The 26,232-nt window shown below is 41.6% G+C and overlaps 1 protein-coding gene across 1 annotated transcript; it reads left to right on the top strand.

Moving 5' to 3' along the window:
- The first annotated feature begins 16,085 nt into the window (after window positions 1-16,085).
- Window positions 16,086-16,755, top strand: LOC125556533 (auxin-responsive protein SAUR36-like). The gene has a single exon (XM_048719250.1). The coding sequence runs from the start codon at window positions 16,177-16,179 to the stop codon at window positions 16,612-16,614; it is 438 nt and encodes a 145-aa protein (XP_048575207.1). The 5' UTR covers window positions 16,086-16,176; the 3' UTR covers window positions 16,615-16,755.
- Window positions 16,756-26,232: the final 9,477 nt, after the last annotated feature.

The raw sequence follows: 26,232 nt of genomic DNA, 5'->3' as shown, positions 1-26,232 counted from the left end.
TACTCCTAGATCACTATTGTACTCCCTTGCCAAAATCAGTGTAGGGTATATAATAGATCTGGTACACAGCATAGAACCTATGGCCAAGGCATATGGAATGACTTTCATTCTCTTTCTATCTTCTGTCGTGGTCGCGTTTTGAGTCTTACTCAATTTCACACCTTGTAACACAGGCAAGAACTCTTTCTTTGACTGTTCCATTTTGAACTACTTGAAAATCTTGTCAAGGTATATGTACTCATTGAAAAAACTTATCAAGCGTCTTGATCTATCTCTATAGATCTTGATACTCAATATGTAAGCAGCTTCACCGAGGTCTTTCTTTGAAAAACTCCTTTCAAACACTCATTTATGCTTTGCAGAATAATTCTACATTATTTCCGATCAACAATATGTCATTCACATATACTTATCAGAAATGCTGTAGTGCTCTAGTAAATACAGGCTTTACCGCAAGTCTGTATAAAACTATATGCTTTGATCAACTTATCAAAGCGTATATTCCAACTCCGAGATGCTTGCACCAGTCCATAGATGGATCGCTGGAGCTTGCATATTTTGTTAACACCTTTAGGATTGACAAAACCTTCTAGTTGCATCGTATACAACTCTTCTTTAATAAATCCATTAAGGAATGCAGTTTTGTTTTATCCATTTGCCGGATTTCATAAAATGCGGCAATTACTAACATGATTCGGACAGACTTAAGCATAGATACGAGTGAGAAACTCTCATCGTAGTCAACACCTTGAACTTGTCGAAAACCTTTTGCGACAATTCTAGCTTTGTAGATAGTAACACTACTATCAACGCCTGTCTTCCTCTTGAAGATCCATTTATTTTCTATGGCTTGCCGATCATCGGGCAAATCCATCAAAGTCCATACTTTGTTCTCATACATGGATCATATCTCAGATTTTATGGACTCAAACCATTTCGCGGAATCTGGGCTCATCATCGCTTCCTCATAGTTCGCAAGTTCGTCATGGTCTAGTAACATGACTTCTAGAACAGGATTACCGTACCACTCTGGTGCGGATCTCACTCTGGTTTACCTACGAGATTCGGTAGTAACTTGATCTGAAGTTTCATGATCAATATCATTAGCTTCCTCACTAATTGGTGTAGGTGTCACAGAAACAGATTTCTGTGATGAACTACTTTCCAATAAGGGAGCAGGTACATTTACCTCATCAAGTTCTACTTTCCTCCCACTCACTTCTTTCGAGAGAAACTCCTTCTCTAGAAAGTATCCATTCTCAGCAACGAATATCTTGCCTTTGGATCTGTGATAGAAGGTGTACCCAACTGTCTCCTTTGGGTATCCTATGAAGACACATTTCTCTGATTTGGTTTTGAGCTTATCATGATGAAACCTTTTCTTATAAGCATCGCAAGCCCAAACTTTAAGAAACGACAACTTTGGTTTCTTGCTAAACCACAATTCATAAGGCGTCGTCTCAACGGATTTTGATGGTGCCCTATTTAACGTGAATGCAGCTGTCTCTAATGCATGACCCCAAAACGATAGTGGTAAATCGGTAAGAAACATCATAGATTATACTATATCCAATAAAGTACGGTTATGACGTTCGGACACACCATTATGCTGTGGTGTTCCAGGTGGCACGAATTTGTGAAACTATTCCACATTGTTTTAATTGAAGACCAAACTCGTAACTCAAATATTTGTCTCCGTGATCAGATCGTAGAAACCTTATTTTCTTGTCACGATGATTTTCCACTTCACTATGAAATTCTTTGAACCTTTCAAATGTTTCAGACTTATGTTTCATCAAGTAGATATACCCATATCTGCTCAAATCATCTGTGAAGGTCAGAAAATAACGATACCCGCCGCGAGCCTTAACACTCATCGGATCGCATACATCAGTATGTATTATTTCCAATAAGTCAGTTGCTTGCTCCACTGTTCCGGAGAACGGAGTCTTAGTCATTTTGCCCATGAGGCATGGTTCGCAAGCATCAAGTGATTCATAATCAAGTGATTCCAAAAGCCCATCAACATGGAGTTTCTTCATGCACTTTACACCAATATGACCTAAACGGCAGTGCCACAAATAAGTTGCATTATCATTATTAACTTTGCATCTTTTGGTTTCAATATTATGAATATGTGTATCACTATGATCGAGATCCAACAAACCATTTTCATTGGGTGTGTGACCATATAAGGTTTTATTCATGTAAACAGAACAACAATTTATTCTCTTACTTAAATGAATAACCGTATTGCAATAAATATGATCAAATCATATGCATGCTCAACGCAAACACCAAATAACACTTATTTAGGTTCAACACTAATCCCGAAAGTATAGGGGAGTGTGCGATGATGATCATATCAATCTTGGAACTACTTCCAACACACATCGTCACTTCACCCTTGACTAGTTTCTGTTTATTCTGCAACTCCTGTTTCGAGTTACTACTCTTAGCAACTGAACCAGTATCAAGTACTGAGGGGTTGCTATAAACACTAGTAAAGTTCACATCAATAACATGTATATCAAATATACTTTTGTTCACTTTGCCATCCTTCTTATCCGCCAAATACTTGGGGCAGTTCCGCTTCCAGTGACTAGTCCCTTTGTAGTAGAAGCACTTAGTCTCAGGCTTAGGACCAGACTTGGGCTTCTTCACTTGAGCAGCAACTTGCTTGCCGTTCTTCTTGAAGTTCCCCTTCTTCCCTTTTGCCCTTTTCTTGAAACTAGTGGTCTTGTCAACCATCAACACTTGATGTTTTTCTTGATTTCTACCTTCGTTGATTTCAGCATCACGAAGAGCTTGGGAGTTGTTTCCGTTATCCCTTGCATATCATAGTTCATCATGAAGTTCTACTAACTTGGTAATGGTGACTAGAGAATTCTGTCAATCACTATCTTATCTGGAAGATTAACTCCCACTTGATTCAAGCGATTGTAGTACCCAGACAATCTGAGCACATGCTCACTAGTGAGCGATTCTCCTCCATCTTTTAGCTATAGAACTTGTTGGAGACTTCATATCTCTCAACTCGGGTATTTGCTTGAAATATTAACTTCAACTCTTGGAACATCTCATATGGTCCATGATGTTCAAAACGTCTTTGAAGTCCCGATTCTAAGCCGTTAAGCATGGTGCACTAAACTATCAAGTAGTCATCATATTGAGCTAGCCAAACGTTCATAACGTCTGCATCTGCTCCTGCAATAGGTCTGTCACCCAGCGGTGCATCAAGGACATAATTCTTCTGTGCAGCAATGAGGATAAAACTCAGATCACGGATCCAATCCGCATCATTGCTACTAACATCTTTCAACACAATTTTCTCTAGGAACATATCAAAATAAACACAGGGAAGCAACAACGCGAGTTATTGATCTACAACATAGATATGCTAATACTACCAGGACTAAGTTCATGATAAATTAAAGTTCAATTAATCATATTACTTAAGAACTCCCACTTAGATAGACATCCCTCTAATCCTCTAAGTGATCACGTGATCCAAATCAACTAAACCATAACCGATCATCACGTGAAATGGAGTAGCTTTCAATGGTGAACATCACTATGTTGATCATATCTACTATATGATTCACGCTCGACCTTTCGGTCTCCGTGTTCCGAGGCCATATCTGCATATGCTAGGCTCGTCAAGTTTAACCAGAGTATTCTGCGTGTGCAAAACTGGCTTGCACCCGTTGTAGATGGACGTAGAGCTTATCACACCCGATCATCACGTGGTGTCTGGGCACGACGAACTTTGGCAATGGTGCATACTCAGGGAGAACACTTCTTGATAATTAGTGAGAGATCATCTTAAAATTCTACCGTCAATCAAAGCAAGATAAGATGCATAAAAGATAAACATCACATGCAATCAATACAAGTGATATGATATGGCCATCATCATCTTGTGCCTGTGATCTCCATCTCCGAAGCACCGTCATGATCACCATCTTCTCCGACGCGACACCTTGATCTCCATCGTAGCATCGTTGTCGTCTCGCCAATCTTATGCTTCCACGACTATCGCTACCGCTTAGTGATAAAGTAAAGCATTACAGCGCGATTGCATTGCATACAATAAAGCGACAACCATATGGCTCCTGCCAATTGCCGATAACTCGGTTACAAAACATGATCATCTCATACAATAAAATTTAGCATCATGTCTTGACCATATCACATCACAACATGCCCTGCAAAAACAAGTTAGACGTCCTCTACTTTGTTGTTGCAAGTTTTACGTGGCTGCTACGGGCTTAAGCAAGAACCAATCTTACCTAGCATCAAAACCACAACGATAGTTTGTCAAGTTGGTGCTGTTTTAACCTTCGCAAGGACCGGGCGTAGCCACACTCGGTTCAACTAAAGTTGGAGAAACTGTCACCCGCAAGCCACCTATGTGCAAAGCACGTCGGGAGAACCGGTCTCGCGTAAGCGTACGCGTAATGTCGATCCGGGCCGCTTCATCCAACAATACCGCCGAACCAAAGTATGACATGCTGGTAAGCAGTATGACTTATATCGCCCACAACTCACTTGTGTTCTACTCGTGCATATAACATCAACACATAAAACCTAGGCTCGGATGCCACTGTTGGGGAACGTAGTAATTTCAAAAAAATTTCCTATGCACACGCAAGATCATGGTGATGCATAGCAACGAGAGGGGAGAGTGTGATCTACGTACCCTTGTAGATCGACAACGGAAGCGTTTGGTTGATGTAGTCGTACGTCTCCACGGCCCGACCGATCAAGCACCGAAACTATGGCACCTCCGAGTTTTAGCACACGTTCAGCTCGATGACGATCCCCGGACTCTGATCCAGCAAAGTGTCGGGGAAGAGTTCCGTCAGCACAACGGCGTGGTGACGATCTTGATGTACTACTGTCGCAGGGCTTCGCCTAAGCACCGCTACAATATTATCGAGGACTATGGTGGCAGGGGGCGCCGCACACGGCTAAGAATATGATCACGTGGACCAACTTGTGTTCCTCTGGGGTGCCCCTGCCTCCGTATATAAAGGATCAAGGGGGGGGTGCGGCCGGCCTAGGAGAGGCGCGCCAGGAGGAGTCCTACTCCCTCTGGGAGTAGGATTCCCCCCCCCCCAATCCTAGTTGGAATAGGATTCGCGGAGTGGGGAAAGAGAGAGGGGGGCCGACCCCCTCTCCTTGTCCTATTCGGACCAAGGGAGGGGAGGGGCGCGCGGCCCATCTTAGGCTGCCCCTTCTCTTTTCCACTAAGGCTCATATAGCTCCCGGGGGGTTCCGGTAACCTCCCGGTACTCCGGTAAAATCCCGATTTCACCCGGAACACTTCCGATATCCAAACATAGGCTTCCAATATATCAATCTTTATGTCTCGACCATTTCGAGACTCCTTGTCATGTCCGTGATCACATCCGAGACTCCGAACAACCTTCGATACATCAAAACGTATAAACTCATAATATAACTTTCATCGAAACCTTAAGCGTGCGGACCCTACGGGTTCGAGAACAATGTAGACATCACCGAGACATGTCTCCGGTCAATAACCAATAGCGGGACCTGGATGCCCATATTAGCTCCTACATATTCTACGAAGATCTTTATCGGTCAGACCGCATAACAACATACGTTGTTCCCTTTGTCATCGGTATGTTACTTGCCCGAGATTCGATCGTCGGTATCCAATACCTAGTTCAATCTCGTTACTGGCAAGTCTCTTTACTCGTTTCGTAATACATCATCTCGCAACTAACTCATTAGTTACATTGCTTGCAAGGCTTAAGTGATGTGCATTACCGAGAGGGCCCAGAGATACCTCTCCGACAATCGGAGTGACAAATCCTAATCTTGAAATACGCCAACCCAACATGTACCTTCGAAGACACCTGTAGAGCTCCTTTATAATCACCCAGTTACGTTGTGACGTTTGGTAGCACACAAAGTGTTCCTCCGGTAAACGGGAGTTGCATAGTCTCATAGTCATAGGAACATGTATAAGTCATGAAGAAAGCAATAGCAACATACTAAACGATCGGGTGCTAAGCTAATGGAATGGGTCATGTCAATCACATCATTCTCCTAATGATGTGATCCCGTTAATCAAATGACAACTCATGTCTATGGCTAGGAAACATAACCATCTTTGATCAATGAGCTAGTCAAGTAGAGGCATACTAGTGACACTCTGTTTGTCTATGTATTCACACATATATCATGTTTTCGGTTAATACAATTCTAGCATGAATAATAAACATTTATCATGAAATAAGGAAATAAATAATAACTTTATTATTGCCTCTAGGGCATATTTCCTTCATTAGGGTAAGCATATGAATAAGCAGAGAAATTCTTCGAGGACTTATAAACATAATGGTTAGAAGAATAATGCTCATATTCATAGCCCTTAGCTCTTCCCTGGAAAATAGAGGGGTTAGCACGATGATGATCATATGAGAACTTTGATCCTTTTGAGGAATTTGATCCACGTGAGGAATTTGGTCCGTATGAGGACTTGGATCCATATGAAGAATTTGGTCCATATGAGAAATTTGATCTGGGGTTCCTATTCTTCACAGGTGGTGTCATGAGGACATTCACCTGAAGACTTTCAAGGCACCTTTTGGGAACCCAAATTTTCTTCATAGGGGAACCGTTCCTGCAGTTAGTGCCAACATATCTAGCAAATACTTCACCATTCTGATTTTTGAACAGTTTATAGTTGGAGTCAAATGACTCATCAGAAGAATGAGGAGATTCGCATGTAAAGCCAGATAAATTAGATGGATCAACTGGAGGTCCCTTTGCAGCAACCCATGAGGTTTTGGGGTACTGCTCAGGCTTCCAATATGTACCATCAGCATTGAGTTTCCTCTCAAAGGCAATACCCTCTTTCCTAGGGTTCATGTTGAGGATCTGCTTTTTAAGTACATCACAAAGAGTCTGATGTCCTTTGAGGCTTTTGTACATGCCTGTCATATACAATTCCTTTAGCCTTGCATCATCAGTGATACTAGCAATGTCCTCAGATGAGGAATTAGTGATAGCAGAGATAGTTGAAGAATTTGTAGCGTTAGAAGCATTTGAACATTCAGGTGAAGAATTAGCAGATACACGTTCAATGCATTTCAAACATGGAGGAACAAATTCTTCCTGAGAAGCGCTGATTTGTTGAGCAAGTAATGAATCACACTCCTTCTGAAGATCTTCATAACTCACTCTTAGCTTCTCAAGATCTTTCTTTCTTTGAAGAAATTCATAAGAAAGCTTCTCATGATCAGATAAGAGAGTGTTATGATGACCTTAAAGGTTGACAAACCTAGACTGAAGTCTCTGAAGACTCTCAACCAAAGCTTTCGACTGATCCATTTCTTCACCCAACATATCATCGCTCTTATTTAGCATGTATTGAACTTTTTCCAAAGCTCTTTGTTGTTTAGTGGCAAGGGAAGCAAGTTTGACATAGCTGGGTCCAAATTCATCGCCAGATTCATCATCACTGGATTCAGATAGATAGCATTCAGTTACCTTCGCATCTTTTGCCATAAGGCATAGTGTAGAAGATGATGATTCTGGTTCGAATGTCATCGCTTTGAGAGATTCCTTGAAGTTCTCAAACCAAGGATCATGACGGGTTCGATGACCTTCATAGACCTCAGAGAGACGGTCCCAGATAAGCTTCGCATGATCGAGATGCATGATGTTCCTGAACTGATTTTGAGACAGACAGGAGCAGATGACGTCCTTCGCCGTGAGGTTGAGAAGGGTGAACTTGTGAATGTCATCAGCTTCTGCCAACTTGCACAGATCGGTAAGACCAATCTCAGTGATGGTCCACAGCTCACTGTTCATCTCCATGAGATGCTTCTTCATCATGGCCTTCCACTTGGGATACTCGAGACCGTCAAAGATGGGGCATGACACGGTCTTCATTCCTGTGGTCGACATAACTAAAAACTCCAGGCGGTTAAACCAAAATCACACAGAACAAGGGAGTACCTTGATCTGATACCAATTGAAAGTGCGTTATATCGACTAGAAGGGGGGTGAATAGGTGATTTTTATGAATTCTTCACTGATGAATTTGCGGGAGAGGAAATTCCTTAGCGAAGAACTACTTGCAGCGGAATAAATACTCAAAAGTAAACATAACAGAACACAAGCATGGTCATCATGATAAAATGAAGACAAGCACAGAGTACAGAAAGCGTAAACACAGGATAGCACAGGATGAAGACAAACAGACTGAAGTAATTGATCTGAGGAAATTTGAGAAAGTCTTCAGTCAAAGTCTTCAAACACAGATATGAACAAGTGCACAACACAGTTATGAGGAAATGAAAGAGTTGAGGAAATAGAACCAGTAAGCTTGGTGAAGAAAATGATTTGGTAGACTAGTTCCAACTGCTGTCTCAGTTGTACGTCTGGTTGGAGCGGCTAGGTATTTAAACCTGAGGACACATAGTCCCGGACACACAGTCCTCACCGTATTCTCCTTGAGCTAAGGTCACACAGACCTCGCCCAATCACTCGTGGTAAGTCTTCAGGTGACTTCCAAACCTTCATAGACTCGGTCACTCGGCGATCCACAATTTCCTCTTGGATGCTCTAGACCATGACGCCTAACCGTCTGGAAGAAGCACAGTCTTCAAAGGTAACAAGCATCGGATCCACGCAGGATCAATCTCTCTAGTGATGCTCAATCACTTTGGGTTTGTAGGTGTTTGGGTTTGGGTTTTCCTCACTCGATGATTTTCGCTCAAAGTCCTCGGAGGATGGGATGCTCTCAGATGACAAGTGTCAGTTTCTCTCGGAGCAGCCTACCAGCTAGTGGTTGTAGGGAGGCTATTTATAGCCTAGGGAGCAGCCCGACATGATAAGACATAAATGTCCTTCAATGATATGACCGTTAGGTGGGTAGATAATTTGGGACAGCTGGCACAAGGCACAACAACGGTCGGAAATTTGAGTATCAAATTCCTCAGGGCTATCATGTTCCTCACTGTGTAGGCAATCCACACTGGCGAATTTCTAACTCCTCAGTCAGGACAAATTCCTCAGAGACCAGAAGAACTTCGTCTCTGTCACTGAAGAAATTGACTGAACTGTATGAGATTTCCAATGGCTTCACTCGAAAGGATTGGTAGGTGTAGGATTTTGAGTTGAGCATCACTTGGAAATTTTTCCTTAATATTTCCTCGACCCCCTTTAATAGTACGGTGTTTCCTATGACTCAAAAAATAGAAAATGAAACTATGAAAACAAAAGTCTTCACGCTCCATGTTCCTCGAATGAATACCAAATCTTCAAGGTTACACCAATTTCTTCACTTTCAAAGTCTTTAGAAAGTCTTCAGAAATCCAAAGTCTTCAGTCGAAGAACTTTATTTTTAGGGGTCGACTTTCTCTATAAATATCAAACTCCTCATAGACTTATAGACCTGTGTACACTCATAAACACATTAGTCCCTTAACCTATAAGTCTTCAATACACCAAAATCACTAAGTGGCACTAGATGCACTTACAGTCTCTGCAAGTGCAGGGCCAGGAGCAATGCCTTGTTCTATACACTCACAACCTATAGCAACCTAAACGCCCATGGCACACGGTGGCCCATCTAGAAGAGGAAGGCCATGGCCCAGGAAAAAAAAGTAGAGGGCAGCCATTTGTGTTCCGTATGCAAGCCTGGCTTCGGCTAATTGATCGCGCTGCTGCAAACTCCTCTACTTGCTTTCTACGTACCCTGGAGCACTCACTTTCTCACATGTATGAGCTTCATGAAGATTGTTGAGGGGGAAAATCAGAGTTAAGGGGGCGAAGAAGTTAAGTTATGCATGAACTCTAAGAAATCTTTGATATTCAAGCCTAATAATATTAGGGATACACTTAAAAGTTTTTCTAGAGTAGGGGGGCAATGGCCCCCTTGGCCCCATGAAGCTCCACCCATGCGTACAAGCAATGATACGATTGTTGAGATCAACTGATAATGGATTGTACTACATTAATGAGCACATGGCTATACATAACCACGAGCTAATTAACGCTTATATATGTGAGCACCGTCACATAGACATGCTTTCTACGTTCCTTTGGAGCACTCACCATCTGTATTTAATTAACATCTAACGTCAATTACTATGATTATTTTCTTCTAAACTGGTTGTAATTTTATTTCCACCAGCTTTCAAAACAAAATGTTTGTACTGTTTTTAAGTAAATAATAATAATTAAATGTCTAAGGTGTGCTATTTCGGCATTCTAATCTTTTTATGATACTTGGTATACTACGATTTGTTAGTATATATAAAACCCCCAAAATAAAATGAACTAACCGCATCAACAAAGGTAAACAGCCATGCGGTGCTAAGGCTGTGAAGCTCCTCCTTCCTCCACGCGAAGTAGAGGTGAAATCCCGCCTGGATGAAATTCTACAGAGCATGGAACATCATCATAGAATTCAGGAAGCTGCAGAACATGATTCGAAAATGAACACATCATGAATAACTACCTTTATAACTATAATCAGTACAAAATAAAAATTTCGTAGCTAACTAAGATCATTGGTCTTCATTGAAACCACAAATAACGGTTGTTTCGTCTTCTTTCAGTGACATTACTAATTATTAGCTAACTCCCTTCATTCAGAAATAATTGATGTAGTTTAAGTTCAAATTTGAACGGAGGGGCAATTTGCTGGCAAAAAACTACTACCAATTAGAGGGGCCCTAATTATTAGAGGCTTTGTGCAGTTCATAGGTAGTTACAAAGTTGGCACTCGGTGTCCTATGGGATTGATCATGATGACGATGGACGCGAGGGTGAGCCCGCATTGCGCCACCAGCAGTACCAGACCACCCCAAGTATCGTGGACGAAGAAGAAGCTAGCCATCTTCTTTGCACTGCGCATGCAAGGTGGATGAAGATTGTTGAGGGGGCAAATCAGAGTTGAGGGAGCGAAGAAGTTAAGTTATGCATGAACTTTGAGAAATCTTTGATATTTCAAGCCTAATAATATTAGGGGTGCGAGTTTTCCTAGAGTAGGGGGAGGGGGGCAATGGCCCCCATGGCCCCATGAAGCTACCTGCGTCCAAGCAATGATACAATTGTTGAGATCAACTGATAATGGATTGTACTACATTAATGAGCACAGGGCTATACACAATCACCAACTAATTACTAGCTAATTAATGCTTATGTACTAGAGAATTGAAGGCACGCGTTGCTGCGCCTGTTCATTTGGACGTTGTAATATTAGGAACTACTAGTCATCATCCCATGCTGCTGCACGGGCTAGCTTTTTTCCAAACTTCATGAGGTAAATATTGAAAGTATAAATTTGCAAGATAGTAGTTGTTGATCAGTGCCTGCTTGATCAACTTTGCTTTCACATTTTTCATTTATTCTTTAGTAGTTACATTTATTGTCACGATATAACCGACAAACCAACAAAAAAAGAAAGCATGAATGCCAACTAAACATGTGTAAATTGATTAATTTATAAGCTACATATGTGAGGCATAATCACACTTAACATAGGAATTAAGCATTGCAACCACAACAGTTTGTCTATCTCCGTCCTCCGTTCTCAATCTCTCTCGAACTATGTCATGTGAAACGCCCAAAGAAAATAATTCTCTTTCTTCTGTGTTGAGATTTTTGGGAACATATATAGCAATCATGCTCTTTTCTATTACCAAGTTATCTGGTTAGTTCTCGCAAAAAAATATTCTTGTTTGTCTGAAGCCTTAACATTGTTAATTTATACATTGGGTATTCAATACATGTGAGTTTTGCTAGTGTCTGTTGAACCATAACTGAAAGTGTGATGTGATTTAAATTTCAGATATACAATGAAGCTTCGTCTAGGTGAAACATATTGTAACTACCAACGAACATGATATACTAGCCGGGACAACACATTGGACAATGAGCACAATGTGATTGTGATTCGTGATTATATTATGCATGTACATGGAATGTTGTAGCCAGTATGCTTGCTCGGCTACCTTGAAAAAAGATATACCTATGTCTGGATAGTACAGATAAAACCCTCTCCACATTATCTTCTCTATTGCTCCTCACAAAAGGAGGAACATGTGTAGCTGTCTCCATTGGCTTCTCAACTTGAGGATTATGACCATACTCTACACAGATGCATTCTTGTTCCTCATATATTTGTGTCGTTGTTGTGTCCATTAAATGGTCCACAATGTCAAATCTCCATCTGGAGCTCATGCTGAATAAACACATTTCAGAGCAAGAAAATCATTAGAAAGGTGAAAGCAGATAGAAAGTTAATGTATCATGGCAAACTCCTTTTTTGGTTGCAGTGAAATTAGGCCAATCTATAGCAAGTAGTAGATCAAAAGAGAGTTTTAAGATCAAATATCACATAAATGTTAGTATGGAATAATGGTTGAACCATCGCTGATGGCCAATTACAATTACATAATTAACTATTTGTTTATCTAATCTGCTCCACAGAGGTTTTCAATTTTCACTCCCGCAAAGGGCACATGTAACTGAATTAACAGTTCTACATAATAATTATTATTATACACGCTACTCCATTTGAACTACAAAGAACTTGTAGATGCATGTACCTTTGAAGTAGAAAGAACCAACAGCACTAAACAGTCATTCACAGGTCAGGAACTGTACGTATCTCTTGCAGTTTGTACATATACAGGAAAGGCTATTAAGCATCACACTACACAGAAGTTTTTTTTCCTGGAAAATAAGTAATTTGGTATGCTGCACGGACGAACATATATTCAACAGGTGTTCTAATGATTTAAGTAGACGTATATATACCTTTCACCACACACAAAGTTCTACGGAATCCAAATTTGTGCATTACATATACAGTGAACCTCTAAAATATTTATCATCTAATAATATATTAATGAATGTATGTGCGATGAGAGATGGATTCACTGGGAAAAATATCACGTTGATGACAAGAAAGAATTCTTGGGACTGTCTAGTAGTGTTGTATTTAAATAACTGGCCAAAAGATGTGCTGTTATGAAGCTGAAGGTTAGCCATCAAAGTTTCACTGAGTGATGCTCTGTCGAGAGGACAACTTTCTTTCCCGAGGAGTGCCGTCTGGGGTGTTAGAACCTACCTTTAGGACTAAAATCTGTTGTAAAAGAGCAAGCAAAATGAACCACAAACTCCAGATATGCCTCAAACTTCATTTATATTATGATAGTTGCTGAATGAAACACCATTTTCTGTCTAAGAAAACCAACGTGCCTCCTTTCCTTGACTGACTTGAACAAATGATATAAGACAGGGGCATCTGATTTGATTGAACTATCTATAGGTTAATTTGTAATAATATGGAACGTTTTTAATATATATAGCTTGCTGATGAACATTTTCTTCGTTACCAAGTTAACTGAACATGCTTCAGACTAATAATACTGTATACAGGTTTTACAGTTTCTTCATGCGCACAGCCTAGTAACTGACGTGAACAAAGTTTCTTTTACAAATAGGCTAGTAAGTGATCAACGTGCCTCCTTTCCTTGACTGACCTGAAGAAAGTTTCCTAGTAAGTGAACATCTACAAATAGGCTATTGGTTTCTTAGTAACTAATAAAGTACTCTCTCCGTCCGGAAATACTTGTCGGAGAAATGCATAAAAATGAATGTATCTAGAACTAAAATACGTCTAGATACATCCATTCCTCCGACGAGTATTTCCGGACAGAGGGAGTACTAATCTACACGGAGTGGGAACTGTCTATTTGAGAGGCATGCAGAGATTGGAAAGTGGATGACATAAGTAAGCATCTGACCTGACATGGTTCACTCCAGCTGAAGTATCCTTAAAGTGCTAACTGAACAAACCTTTAGGGTAGACATACTACTGAAAGTCTGAAATCATTGCGACAAGCGTCTCTATCACACAGCCTGTGCAGTGGCTGTGAAAATGGTTCCGCAAACAAGTATCACCATCATGGCAAGGAATAACAAAATTTCCTTCTCACTTGATCTGTGTTAAGGAATGGGTCAAAATATAAAAAATGTCTGGGGCCGAAAGATTTCAGCAGTTTCTTGTAACGACGTAATCATTTCGAGCCAATTGACAGCCAACCCAAATTCTCCATCGTTTCATGATCTATTATACATGCAATTCTCTTATGTTGTTATTATACATAGCACAGCAGCAGCTACACTTCTGACGTGTTCCTGTTACAAATATCATTAAGCTGTTTATTAGTCAGGTAATATACAATACCAGCTAAAAATATACACGCATGTTAATTGACTATTCAAAGTGGATACAAAATCAAGCATGTGTTCAATAAACTCTTTTTCGAGGAAATGAACAGGTAACTCTTGTGAGATAGGAAGTAGCTGCTGGAGTTTGACTGGATCAAGAAAACAATGTCTAAAGAAAGCTACATTTCAACCAAATAAATGGGCACACGGAGGCTCGAGTGGTCCATCTAGAGAAATACTAAAATGGAGGAAGAAACCATTGACGCAGACCACAGGGAATCTGGAACTAAAAATTGGCAGTTGCTTAAAACTATAAGCAGTAGGTTAAACAAACATTGCTTTTATTTGTTGAACCTCATAACAAAATACGACTAAATGTGAACTGTACAAAAGAAAGATTAAAGTATATCATATCAATATCATGCTATCTAACACGGGCATTATTAATTCCGCATTAGCTCTTTGGTTGCTCAAGAATACACATGAGCCGTTTGTTAAGCTAATTATGTCCCTTTCTGCTCCTCTGAATAACATAACTTTCTGATAATAAAATAACATCCACTGCCTGCAAGTTGCAAACGCACCTTTACCACAGAAAATAAATAGTACAGCATACATAGTTTTAGAGGTTCTCTTTTCGGCTTTTCCATACGGAAAACAGATAAAAATTGCCATGCATAGTTTCATGATCTATCATCCATGCGGTTCTCTGTGTCATACATAGTACAGCATCAGCTTGCAGCTACACTAATGAAGTGGTCTTGTTAGAAAGATCATAAAGTTACTTATTAGTTCAGCACTAGCTAAGCAAATACAAGCATGTTAATTGACTCTTCAAAATAGATACTCCATAAAGCATGTGTTGAAAATACTGTCAGCGATGACCACAAATAAAACTCATACTAAAAAACATAGAGTTCTGTTTAAAGAAAAAAAAACACGGAACACTAGTGAGTTAGAGAAGGTACTATGGCCGCTGGATTTTGACTGAATCTAGAAAACAATGTCTACAAAAGAAAGCTAAATAAATGGCATGAATGGTCCACCGGGAGAAGAAAAATGGAGGAAGAAACCATTGATGTAGACCACATGGAATCTGGAGGAAGCAGTTGCTGAGATTATAGCTATGGCAGAAAGTAAGGAAGTGGTTAATAAAGCAAGATAAACGCAGATAGAATCTGTGGACTACACATCACAGGGAATCTGGTACTAGAAACAAAGTGGATTATTCACTAGTTACAAATGAGTGTCCCAAAAAAAGGAATCTGATTAGTGGACAAGCCCTCAGATTTATAGATCCAGTAAAACACTAAGGTTCAATAAACAGTGTTTTTATTGGTTCACTTTCCTATATCTCACATCAACAAGTTGAATTAGCCCAGAGAAATGGCCAAGGCTTTGTACTACAAACAAACAATTTGAATTATGCACCGGTTGGGAACCATGTGCTAGCATGTTTATTGGTCAAGAGTAGATCGTTTTTCTGAAAACAACGTTAGAAGAAAACGTATACAAACAAACAAGCTCATTGAAGTAAACATCTGGTAATCAGAAGATTCAGAACCAATGCAACCGGTTACGAATGTAAAACCAAGCAGCATGAGGCAGACTGCCATAATGGAAGAATAAGACTGACATAGACTGGACCAAGAAAAGGATAACCAGATTGGACGAAAAGTGCAGACTAGGATGAAAAGCGGGTATCAGGCTCAATCATGCAGAGCAAGTAGCTACCTTGGAGGATAACACCAAGACTTTGTCTCTGGCAACTAGTCATATTGATAGTTACACACCCATAGCCATAGGACAAACATAAGGCTGCAGTGTTCCCTTGCTATCCTATAAATACATGGAACTAGCACACAAGCGTCTTCACACCACCCAAAAACATCAAGTACCAACACACATTTACGCAAAAGGGCATCTCATCAGAAAAAATACACCATGATAAGTCCTAGGAGCCTAGTTCAGCAGGCAAAGAAGTGGCAGCAGATGGCAGCCCTCAGGAAGCGGAGGCCAGCGACGATGGGGGCGATCCACGACGCCGACCTGCGGGGAGCATCGGCCATCGCAGACAAGGGCCACTGCGTTGTCTACACCACCGGTGGAGAGCGGTTCGAGGTCCCGCTGGTGTACCTCAGTACAACGGTGTTCGGGGAACTCCTGAGGATGTCGGAGGACGAGTTCGGGTTCACGAGTGAAGACAGGATCACGGTACCTTGCAACGCGGCGGTGATGGCGTATGTGATATGCTTGCTTAAAAGAAAGCCTTCAGAGGAGGTGGAGAGAGCCGTCCTTAGCTCTGTGGTAATGCCACGCAGCAACCAGAGTGGCATCGCCATGGTTTGCACGGGTCTTGGCCAGTCAATGGCTATATTTTAGCTAGTGAGAAGTGATTTTCTTGATGTATATATATGCACCCCTTTTGGGTAAACCTTCTTGTGATGCAATGTGTAAATAGATGTATGCACATACCCCAGTAAACAAGTGAAGAACAATTTTGTAGTTGGATCTACAAGACTACAACCTTTTTTCCGACAGCAGAATATTGTTATTTGGTAGTATGTAACAAAGGGCATATTGTACTGACCTGACATACTTGTTCCATTCCATCGCTCAAGATCCTGGTGTCTGGCAAAATTTGTCGCCAGGTTCCAACAGAAGACCATTACAAAAATTCCTCTTAACTTCCTCCAGTGAAGGCATGCAAGCTACTGACAGTAATATGGAAGATGCTAAAACTGATGCAAACCTAGCAAACTGCTACCTGTTTTCTAAATATAAGACGTTTTGGCTGTTTAAATTGAACTGCCAAGACGTCTTATATTTTGGAACAGAGGGTGTACTAGACATGGTACTGAAATATGGGAACTTTTCCACTCTCTTTGTTCAAGCACAACCTATGGCATATGCTCGTCACAAACATGGACCATTCTTAATAAAATCCGCATGAAATTTGAGAGCAGCATAGGAGCTTCCAGCTGAAGTATCCTTGAAGATCTAACTGAACAAACACTAGAGATGGTACTGAAATCACTCCAACAACCATCTCTATCACACAGCCTGTGAAGTGGCTGCAAAAATAGTTCCACAAACAAGTATCACCATCATGGCAAGGGAAAAACAGAATCTCCTTCTCAGTCTCAATCCAATAGTGGGCTGGATGCACTCTCTAGGGGCAGAAGACGGAAACAATGAAATCTTCCATAAAAAAAACCTAACCCAATAATAATCTAGATAGCTCGCAAGCAAATGGTGCATATAATTTGTCATTCAAATATGCAACACGGAAAATTAAAAGGACGAGTCATATCATTCGTACAAAAGGGTGGATCCTAAGTGTCAACTGTCACGGCAAGGCAAAAAATATATATAGTTCATCTCACGTCCATACTTGAAACTACGAAACAAACAGTTCAGTGGAATCAGCATCCACTATCCCAATGGAAGTACATGCCCATGTGCAGTAAGTAAACCAGGGCAAAAAGGATAAACAGAGCATCTGAAGATCCCATTGACCCTTTCTGATTCATTAGGCTAAGGGTAGAAGAAACTTGCTCTCATGGGCTTCTCTCGATCCATTTTCTGCAGTAAGAAGTCATCCGGAATTTTATTAGCACAGCATCAACAAAGATACAAGCATCACTTATGTTAATAATAGAGCTTAAGTCAGATACAGGAACAATGAAAACAAGTCACGTTGGAACTTGGAACTGTGGAAGGGTTTCTACTTTGAAAGAAGCAACGAGACCTGCAGAAGACCTGCAGAATGCCCATCATTGGACAGCCCTCGGGCACAAATCAACAGTTCAGCATTGAATATGCATGGTGTTCCTTTTTTTTTTCTTCCTTGCTCCTTAAATAGCTAGTCCAGATATTACAGTCTCCCCTCCTTTAAGGAACACAGTCCCAAATTCTTCTACTCACACCAACAAACTAATAGCAGAAAACACTTAATAGTAATGAGATCTAGCACATACCTGTTTGAAAGAGTTCAGGATACTTCTGAAGCATCATGTCAACATGTTCCCAAGTAGCCTCACTCTCTGACCAAAGCACCATCCTTAACTTCATAACCTTCATACTTGACACAAGATCAGAGATCTCCAAAATACGCACCAGATAGGGCTCGACGGTGACGTCCTGTTGGATTATAAGCACCACAAACGAGCGTTTAATTACCGAACTACACCTGGGAACAAATTCCCTTTTAACAGAAAACTAGCATCCTGAATCAAGTATCAGGTTTAAATTCAATTAAAACACAGTTTTATGCTTCTGCTTATAACCCAAGGTCAGTTGCATTACTTTCAGCCACCTAGTACTTGCAGTTGCTGCTGCGGTAAGATATAGTTGGGGAAGATGCAGCTCTTGACTTGAAATTGCCAGTGCTCTGGCCACCCTTGCCTTTGAGGAAAACCTCACTTGTAAAAGGGCTTGGTGTTGACATCTCTTGCTCCAGGTCTTCAAGCTGAATTAAAACAATTCAACGATGTCATTTCATGCTCCAGGTCTTCAAGCTGAAACCAAGTCGGTAACAACATGAACAAAATCAAGACCATTTACCTTCATCTCAAATTCAATTAATATGTCAGTAAGAAACTCCATCACATCTTTTAGAGCAGATTTTCCAGAGCCCCTCCTTTAGCAGAAGATGCATTGTCACCGCTATCACCCTTGGCCTTTTCAGGTTTAGCATACATGATTTACATAATGAAAAGAGGGCGGCCTGGCCCCTTTTCTTCTTATCATATCACAAGGGCGCGTCTCTATATGGTATAGTACTGTGGAGAGAGCAAGTTTGGGAGTCCTTTCCACTCATTGAGGATTCTATCTAAAAAAGAAGGTGAACAGGGGAGACTACTTTGAAGTCCGGGCTGAACAAACTACTTCTCCTGCTACCAAAACAGAGAAAAAAGGATGAAAAAGCCTTTGCACAATATGGAATCGCATCACTAATCTTGAATGCCAGTTCAGAGACATAACACATCCTTCTGTTTCTATGACTGAATCAAGGAAATTAAAAGGAAGATAACCAACATATGAAATATAACAACATTATAACCAAAATATGAAAGATAACAACATTATATAATTGATCTTTTTTCTATGATATAACCAGAGTTTCTTTTATGATATATCCAGAGTTCAACACCATAACTACACGTACAGGTACATTCACATTAGTGAAGGTACCTGTGCAAGATACGAGTGAACTCAAATTACCTGAATCACACATGGGTATAAAGTTAAAGTACACCTTAGCCACATAAAAATTCAGTTTAACAGACTAAAATATACACATAAACCCATAGAAGGATGCAAGCACTACGACACTTGAGTTGCCAGTAAGTTGCTTTATAACACTGTGGTAGACAATTGATACTGGTATTACCACAAGGAGGATACAGTGTAACAATCTGACGACTGTCTGGGTCAACCAAATTACCCAAGATGGCAAAAGCTTTGAAATAGTCATCGAGTAAGCTGTCTATGTCTTCTGCAAAGCAGATGTGGGGCCATGAGTATGAAGACCATTAACCAACTAAATGAAGGACAATAACTATAGTTTAAGATAATTGAGACTACCTACTTCCATGGAGACTGCAACCAGAGCAGAAATGATTTTAACCTTCTACATAGTGTGGTTTCGGGTCTTCTCTTGCATTCTCCAACATTTTCCATGCCAGATCCAAATCAGAATAATCTTCATCTCCTGACATGCCATCATCTTTGTCACTATCATGGTTCCCATCCTCCTGATATTTGCCATTTGAGTTTTGACCTGACCAATGACTATTATCAGTATTTGCCATGGCTGGATGACACATCTATGAGCCAAGCCAACCGATATAAGGTGATCATCATCATTTACATTGGTGAACTGAGATATAGACCTGTTAGAATGCTGTGTAAATGTCAATTGTTGCTGTTATTATGTAATTTCAGTAACACAAAATTTCAAAAATAATAATGTGTAGTATTATTGTAAAAGAAGCAGCTCATTCAAAGCCCGCTAGTTGGAATCTAATGGCAAAAGAATCAAATGTGCCGTAGAGCATCTACTATTTATAGCACAAAATTGCATTGCTCCTTAAGGAACTGCTTGGATTGAGTGTAATTTTTGCACGCTCCTCGGTGTTGTTTTATTTCAAGGTTGAGCTACATACTGGGGAGCACACAAAAAATAGCCCCAATCCAGGCCCTAAAGAAAAAAAACCACTTCGATGAAATGTTCTCCTACAGAATGATGATGAGAATCAACAGATAATTCCAAACATTTTCGATTCTCAACCAAGACCATTAACTTCAAATATAGGAGTACACTAATGATTAGCAGTTTACCATGTATAGTCTTCAACAGGTATGAACAGAGGATGAGAAAAGGTTGTATTTGTATAGCGTAACAAGTATGATATTATAAACTGCATCGATAGATGATACTAACAATATATTCTAGTGTATATGACCATATGGGGTAACGGGATAACAACACACATTCTTTGAGTATCACCTTCCTCAGAAGATGGAGCATCGTGATACTGCTAACAGAGGCCTTTGAGTTTCCAGCATCATCTTGGTCAATTGCAGTCCCCACTGATTCTTCATTTTGCGCACTCTTGGGAATATTAAGAACAGTCTGCTCCTCAGCTTTGCGTAGCAAGGCAAACCCATGTTCATAACACGTCATAGCACACTGGAGAAATTTGTCCATAAAATGCAGATCTAGGTGAAAGATAGGTGTCAAATTGTCAGCTTATCATTGTTAACGCCTTAAGGGCATAATGTAAGGCCATGAAAGATAGTGCAATCTGACATAGAATAACACAATGAAAACTAACTGCACAATCATGTCCATCAAGAAGGTGCTAACTATGTGAAGCATTTTGTTTCCTCTTGTAACTACAGCCTAGTGCTTGTACACCATAATGTACATACGGCCACCGGCGTCGCAGCTGACAAACCCCAGGTTGCCCATCTTCTGTTTTGATAAGGCAAAAGTCACTGCGTTTGGGTAATTCAGAAGGCGCGTTGATCCATGACAGCTCCATCTCGGCCACATTGTACTGCATGATTCCAGAACCTATATTGCAGGGAAAATATATTGCATTCCCCAAACGACGCTGGCCCGACCCCGGCCAACGACTACAGTGCCCGGGTGATCCAAGCAGCTGAAGTGGCTCCAGGTGCCTGCCTCCGATGAGTAGAGGCAGGCGAACGTGCGCCGCCAATGGAAGTCCGCGCTTATGACGGCAACGAGGAAGGGGCTGCTCCGGCAATCGATGCCGTGGTCGCAGCCGTCCGCGGCGCAGAGCACTGCTGCATTCCAGCAGCCAGATAGCAAGCTCCTGTCCTTGTCGTCGACCTTCGCCCAAGCAGACTCCGGCGGAACGTAGGTTCCAAAGAGGCTGCGACCGTGGCGTGAGTCGACTCGAGCAGAAACCTGTGGTGTAGGGGTACGAATCTGGACTGGCCGATAGGGTGATCAAAGAAGATGCCGTAGTCGTGGAGCAATCCCAGCAGGGGCGCTCTCCGGTGGAACTCGCCGTAGCGGCGGCGGAAGCCGGGGTCGTCCACGTCCAGGACGCGGTGCCAGTCCTTGCAGAAGAGGGAGGCGCGGGCGAGGCACTTCGGCTCGTCCGGCGGGCAGGGATGAAGATTTCTTTGACGATGAGGTCGAGTAGCAGCCCGGGTGGCAGCTTGTTTCCGGCGGACACATGTCGGCGGCGGCCGATTGGGGAGGGTTAGGGTTGCGGCGGGGCGATTGGGGGCGAGGAGTGGCACTGCTGCTACCTATGCTTGATTCGCTGATGAGAAGGGACGGCGAGGAGGCGGCGACGGCCGGTGAGGGGACCGGCCGGAGACGAGAGAGGAAGAGGATTGCGGCGCCGAGCACACGCGGAATATGGGCCCCTTCCTCTGCACGCGCGGGAATATGGGCCCCTCCCTACCGATGTTGTTTGGGCCGGCTCACTTTTAGGTTTCTCCATCATATTTTTTTGGAGATGTAATAACGTCTTACATTATGGGATGGGCCGTCCTATGTGTCGGCTGGCGGATCTTTCTAAAAGATCCGTCGCCTCTACAACCGTCAGATATACAACTATCCTTCATCCAATGCCATTCGGATCATTGCAACAAGGAGAGTGTTGCAAAATACTTTGCAACAAAGATTAGGTCGCAGAAATCTTTTGCAACATAGGTGGTGTTGCAGATTTTTTTTTCACTATGTTTGCAACATGAGTGTTGTTGCGGGAAAAAATTGCAACACAGACAATGTTGCAAAATTTGTTTGCATTTTTTTTCACCTTTAGTTTTTGCAACATAAATGTTGTTGCGGAAGGCAGTTTAACAACACACATAATGTCGCAGAAAGAGAAACGTAAAAAACACACGGACACGCATCACATAGAGTAGGTGTCAGATCGCTTCGTGTGCGATCCACTGGCTGAAGGCAAGCGTTTCCCTTATGGCATGGAGTGAGTAGAACCTTCCCTGAACCATTATTTTTCTTTGTCTTTCCTTTCATTTTTTATTTATTTTCTTTTACCTTTATTTAGTTTTTCCTGTTCTTTCAATTTTTTTCCTTCTACATTTTATTATTTTTCTTCCTCATTATTTTTATTTTTGCAATTTTTCAAATTCACAAAAAATCGTTAACATTTTTTAAATCTTGAACATATTTTGAATTTAGGGAAAAAATTGAATGTGCAACAAAATTTGAAAATCATGAAAAAATCTTTGAATTCATGAAAAAATGATTTTCTGAACATTTTTTGAAAATCACAATAATTTTGTAAATACACATACATTTTTGTCAAAATAACAAACATTTGTTGAATCCATGAACAAATTATGATTTCCCAAAAAAGTTTTCAAAATTGTTAACATTTTTTGAATTCACGAACATGTTTTCAAAACCACGAATATTTTCTCGAATACACTAACATTCTTTGACAATCACGAACATTTTTTGAATCCATGGAAATTATTTTATTTTCCGAATTTTTTTCAAAATCGTGAATATTTTTTATTTCCCAAAAACAATTCTTAACATCGTGAACATTTTCTGAAATCATGAACTATTTTTGCAATTCTGGGCATTTCTAAAAATGTCTGAACCTTTTTTGAATTTTGAAATATTTTTCAAAATCCCGAACAATTTAATTTTTTCAGAACTTATTTTGAAATCCCAAACAAAAAGAAACGAAAAAATACAGGGGCGGCCCTTCCCCGTAGTTGTGCCAGCCCAAATCATGCACGGACAGGGGTGCATGATTCGTGGCTATTCGTCGTGTAGGTCGAGGAATAGGACCTCTTTCCTGGTCTTCCTACTATTTTCATAATAACCAAAAAACATGGCCATATGTGTCGTGTTGCGTGGGCCGGGGAATGGGTGTTTTATCCCAACACAACACATGAATAAAAGGGCATGGGTAGCCTTTGGCCCGCCATGGAACAAGACCTAATAAGTGAGTTATCCACTTTCACGAAGATCAATGATCAGCCTCTGATGGGGTTAAGCGGATACTCCAAAAGTTGAGAACACAGATTAGAGTAAAAGAGAACTTAATTTGACTTGAGTGTCGACTATGATCAAGAAAAGAAGGGCCTACAATTACAGATGGAGTCATGTGGAGTTTTGGAGTAGCAGTGCATGGTATAAACTTGTCAGGACCCCGATTCTAAGTCACACCGATCTAGCCTGTAACACCTCATATCACTTTGCGGCCTCACGCACGGTATTCCCACGGGTGTCGCATTACCATGGCCTGGGACCGTTTGCGCCTTTTGGCTCACGTATATGATAGTGTCGCTAGTATCCATATGACAGAGAACCCGGGCCGACATGACTAGTCGTGAACCCAAAGTGGCACTAACTTACGGGGACATGCATACATGAATCAACATCGAGCATGTCGCTCAACAGCATGCGAATCCGGGCTGTAGCACTGGGCTAACAGGACTCCGGGAACCCGGGCTATAGCAGGCTAGGCAGGACTCCGGATAACATCGCATGACATTTCCCCGAAGGGACAGGCACATGAACGAAGTGAATCACATGCCGGCCAGTCAAGTGTTCCGGAGCAGTAGTGCTGGGCTAGCAGGACTTCGGTGAACCGGGCTGTAGCGGACTACTATGGCTCATGGAAGCACAAGACTACATTTCCCCATAAGAGAGGCTACCAAGGATAAATAACTAGGATGTCAGATCCCACACATACCAAACATTTCAATCATACACACAATATGCTCGATATGTCTAAATACAACATGGCATCACAACATAACTCTACGACTCAAGTACTTATTCATTAGGCTCTAAGGAGCCAAGTATTACAAACATGGGTCTCATGACCCAACATTCAGAGCATACAAGTCAAAGCACACGCGGAAGCTTAACATGTCTGAGTACAGACATCTACAAATGAAAAAGGCTGAGAAGCCTGACTATCTACCAGATCCCGCCGAGGGCACAAGATCGTAGCTGAGATATCAAGCTAAACGTCGAAGTACACACGGAACTAGCGAGACTGACGTCTCTCTGCAAAACATAAAATAGGCAAACGTGAGTACGAATGTACCCAGCAAGACTTACATCAGAACTAGCTACATATGCATGAGTATCAATAAAGGGGGTGGTGGAGTTTGACTGCAACAAGCCAGCTTTGACTCAGTGGCTATCTTAAACTATGACTGCAAGTATCTCTTTTGAGGTGGCGCACACGAGTCCACATATTCACCACATCAATACACCACTATGGATCCGCTCCCGTCTTCCGACGAGAACGCCATCCATAGCACTCACGCTTATCTTGCGCATTTTAGAGTATCCACTTTCACTTGTCTATGAACTATACAGGCAACCCAGAGGTCCTTTACCGCAGACATGGCTATTCGAATAGATGATGTTAACCCTGCAGGGGTGTACTTCTTCACACACGCTCTCGCCACTTACCACCATGTACACGTTGTGTATCTCGGCAACCTTCAAGCGGAAGCCTGGCGAGGGAGTCGGCCACGACCTGACTGACCACACAAGTCTCTAGTCCAGGTTTATCGCCTATTCGGGTTCCATCCGCGAGGAGATCCGGCTGGAGTTTCGCTCACAGCCCCAAACGATGTGTGCAGGGTTCCCGAGACACCAAACGGGCGCCCGGTACACCGTGCCACGGTGTATCTACCGCATCATAGCCCACCCCTAGGGTCAGCGCTACGCACGATCTCCAACACATATCCTACAAACACCAGAAACTAGTTGCAACTCCTGGACAGAGAGCAAGGCGGTTAATAAGTCGAGAGAGTCAATTAAGGATCCCAATGTGTGGTAGTAGCTGTTCATGGATCACAAACACAGAACTCAGTTCCTGAGGACGGTTTCAATGAGACAACCCACCATGTACTCCTACATGGCCTCTCACCGCTACCTTTACCAAATCGTGTTCACACACTTAGCTCACACAGTAGGACATGTTCATCACCATTCCAATTCATTCCCGATGAATCAGACCCGACTCAACTCTAAGCAGTATCAGGCACGACAAACAAGCATGAATGAGTAGGCACATCAGGTCTCAAACAACTCCTACTCATGCTAGTGTGTTTCATCTATTTTACTATGGCAATGATAGGTCATGCAGAGGATAAGGGGTTCAACTACCGCACCAAGTAACAGATGAATCATTATTGTCCTAATGCAGTAGAAGAGAGCAGGAGCGAGAGAGTGGGATTGTATCAGAATGAACAAGGGGGTTTTGCTTGCCTGGCACTTCTGAAGATAGTATAACTCTTCATCGGTGTCATCGATCTCATCGTCGAAACAACGTCTACCGAGAGGGAGCAACACCGGCAACAGAGAGGAAACACCATCAATGCAATGCACAATATGATGCATGATCATGACATGTCAATATGCTGTGTTTTGAGCTAATGCAACTAGAAACATGTTAAATGGAGTTGGTTTGAACCCTAGGTTCAAATTCAAACTCCATATGTGAG

The sequence above is a fragment of the Triticum urartu genome, chromosome 5 (genome assembly GCF_003073215.2).
Source record: "Triticum urartu cultivar G1812 chromosome 5, Tu2.1, whole genome shotgun sequence".
Lineage (NCBI taxonomy): Eukaryota > Viridiplantae > Streptophyta > Magnoliopsida > Poales > Poaceae > Triticum > Triticum urartu.
The sequence above is the reverse complement of the archived record's forward strand: the minus strand, read 5'-3'. Positions and strand labels throughout refer to the sequence as shown.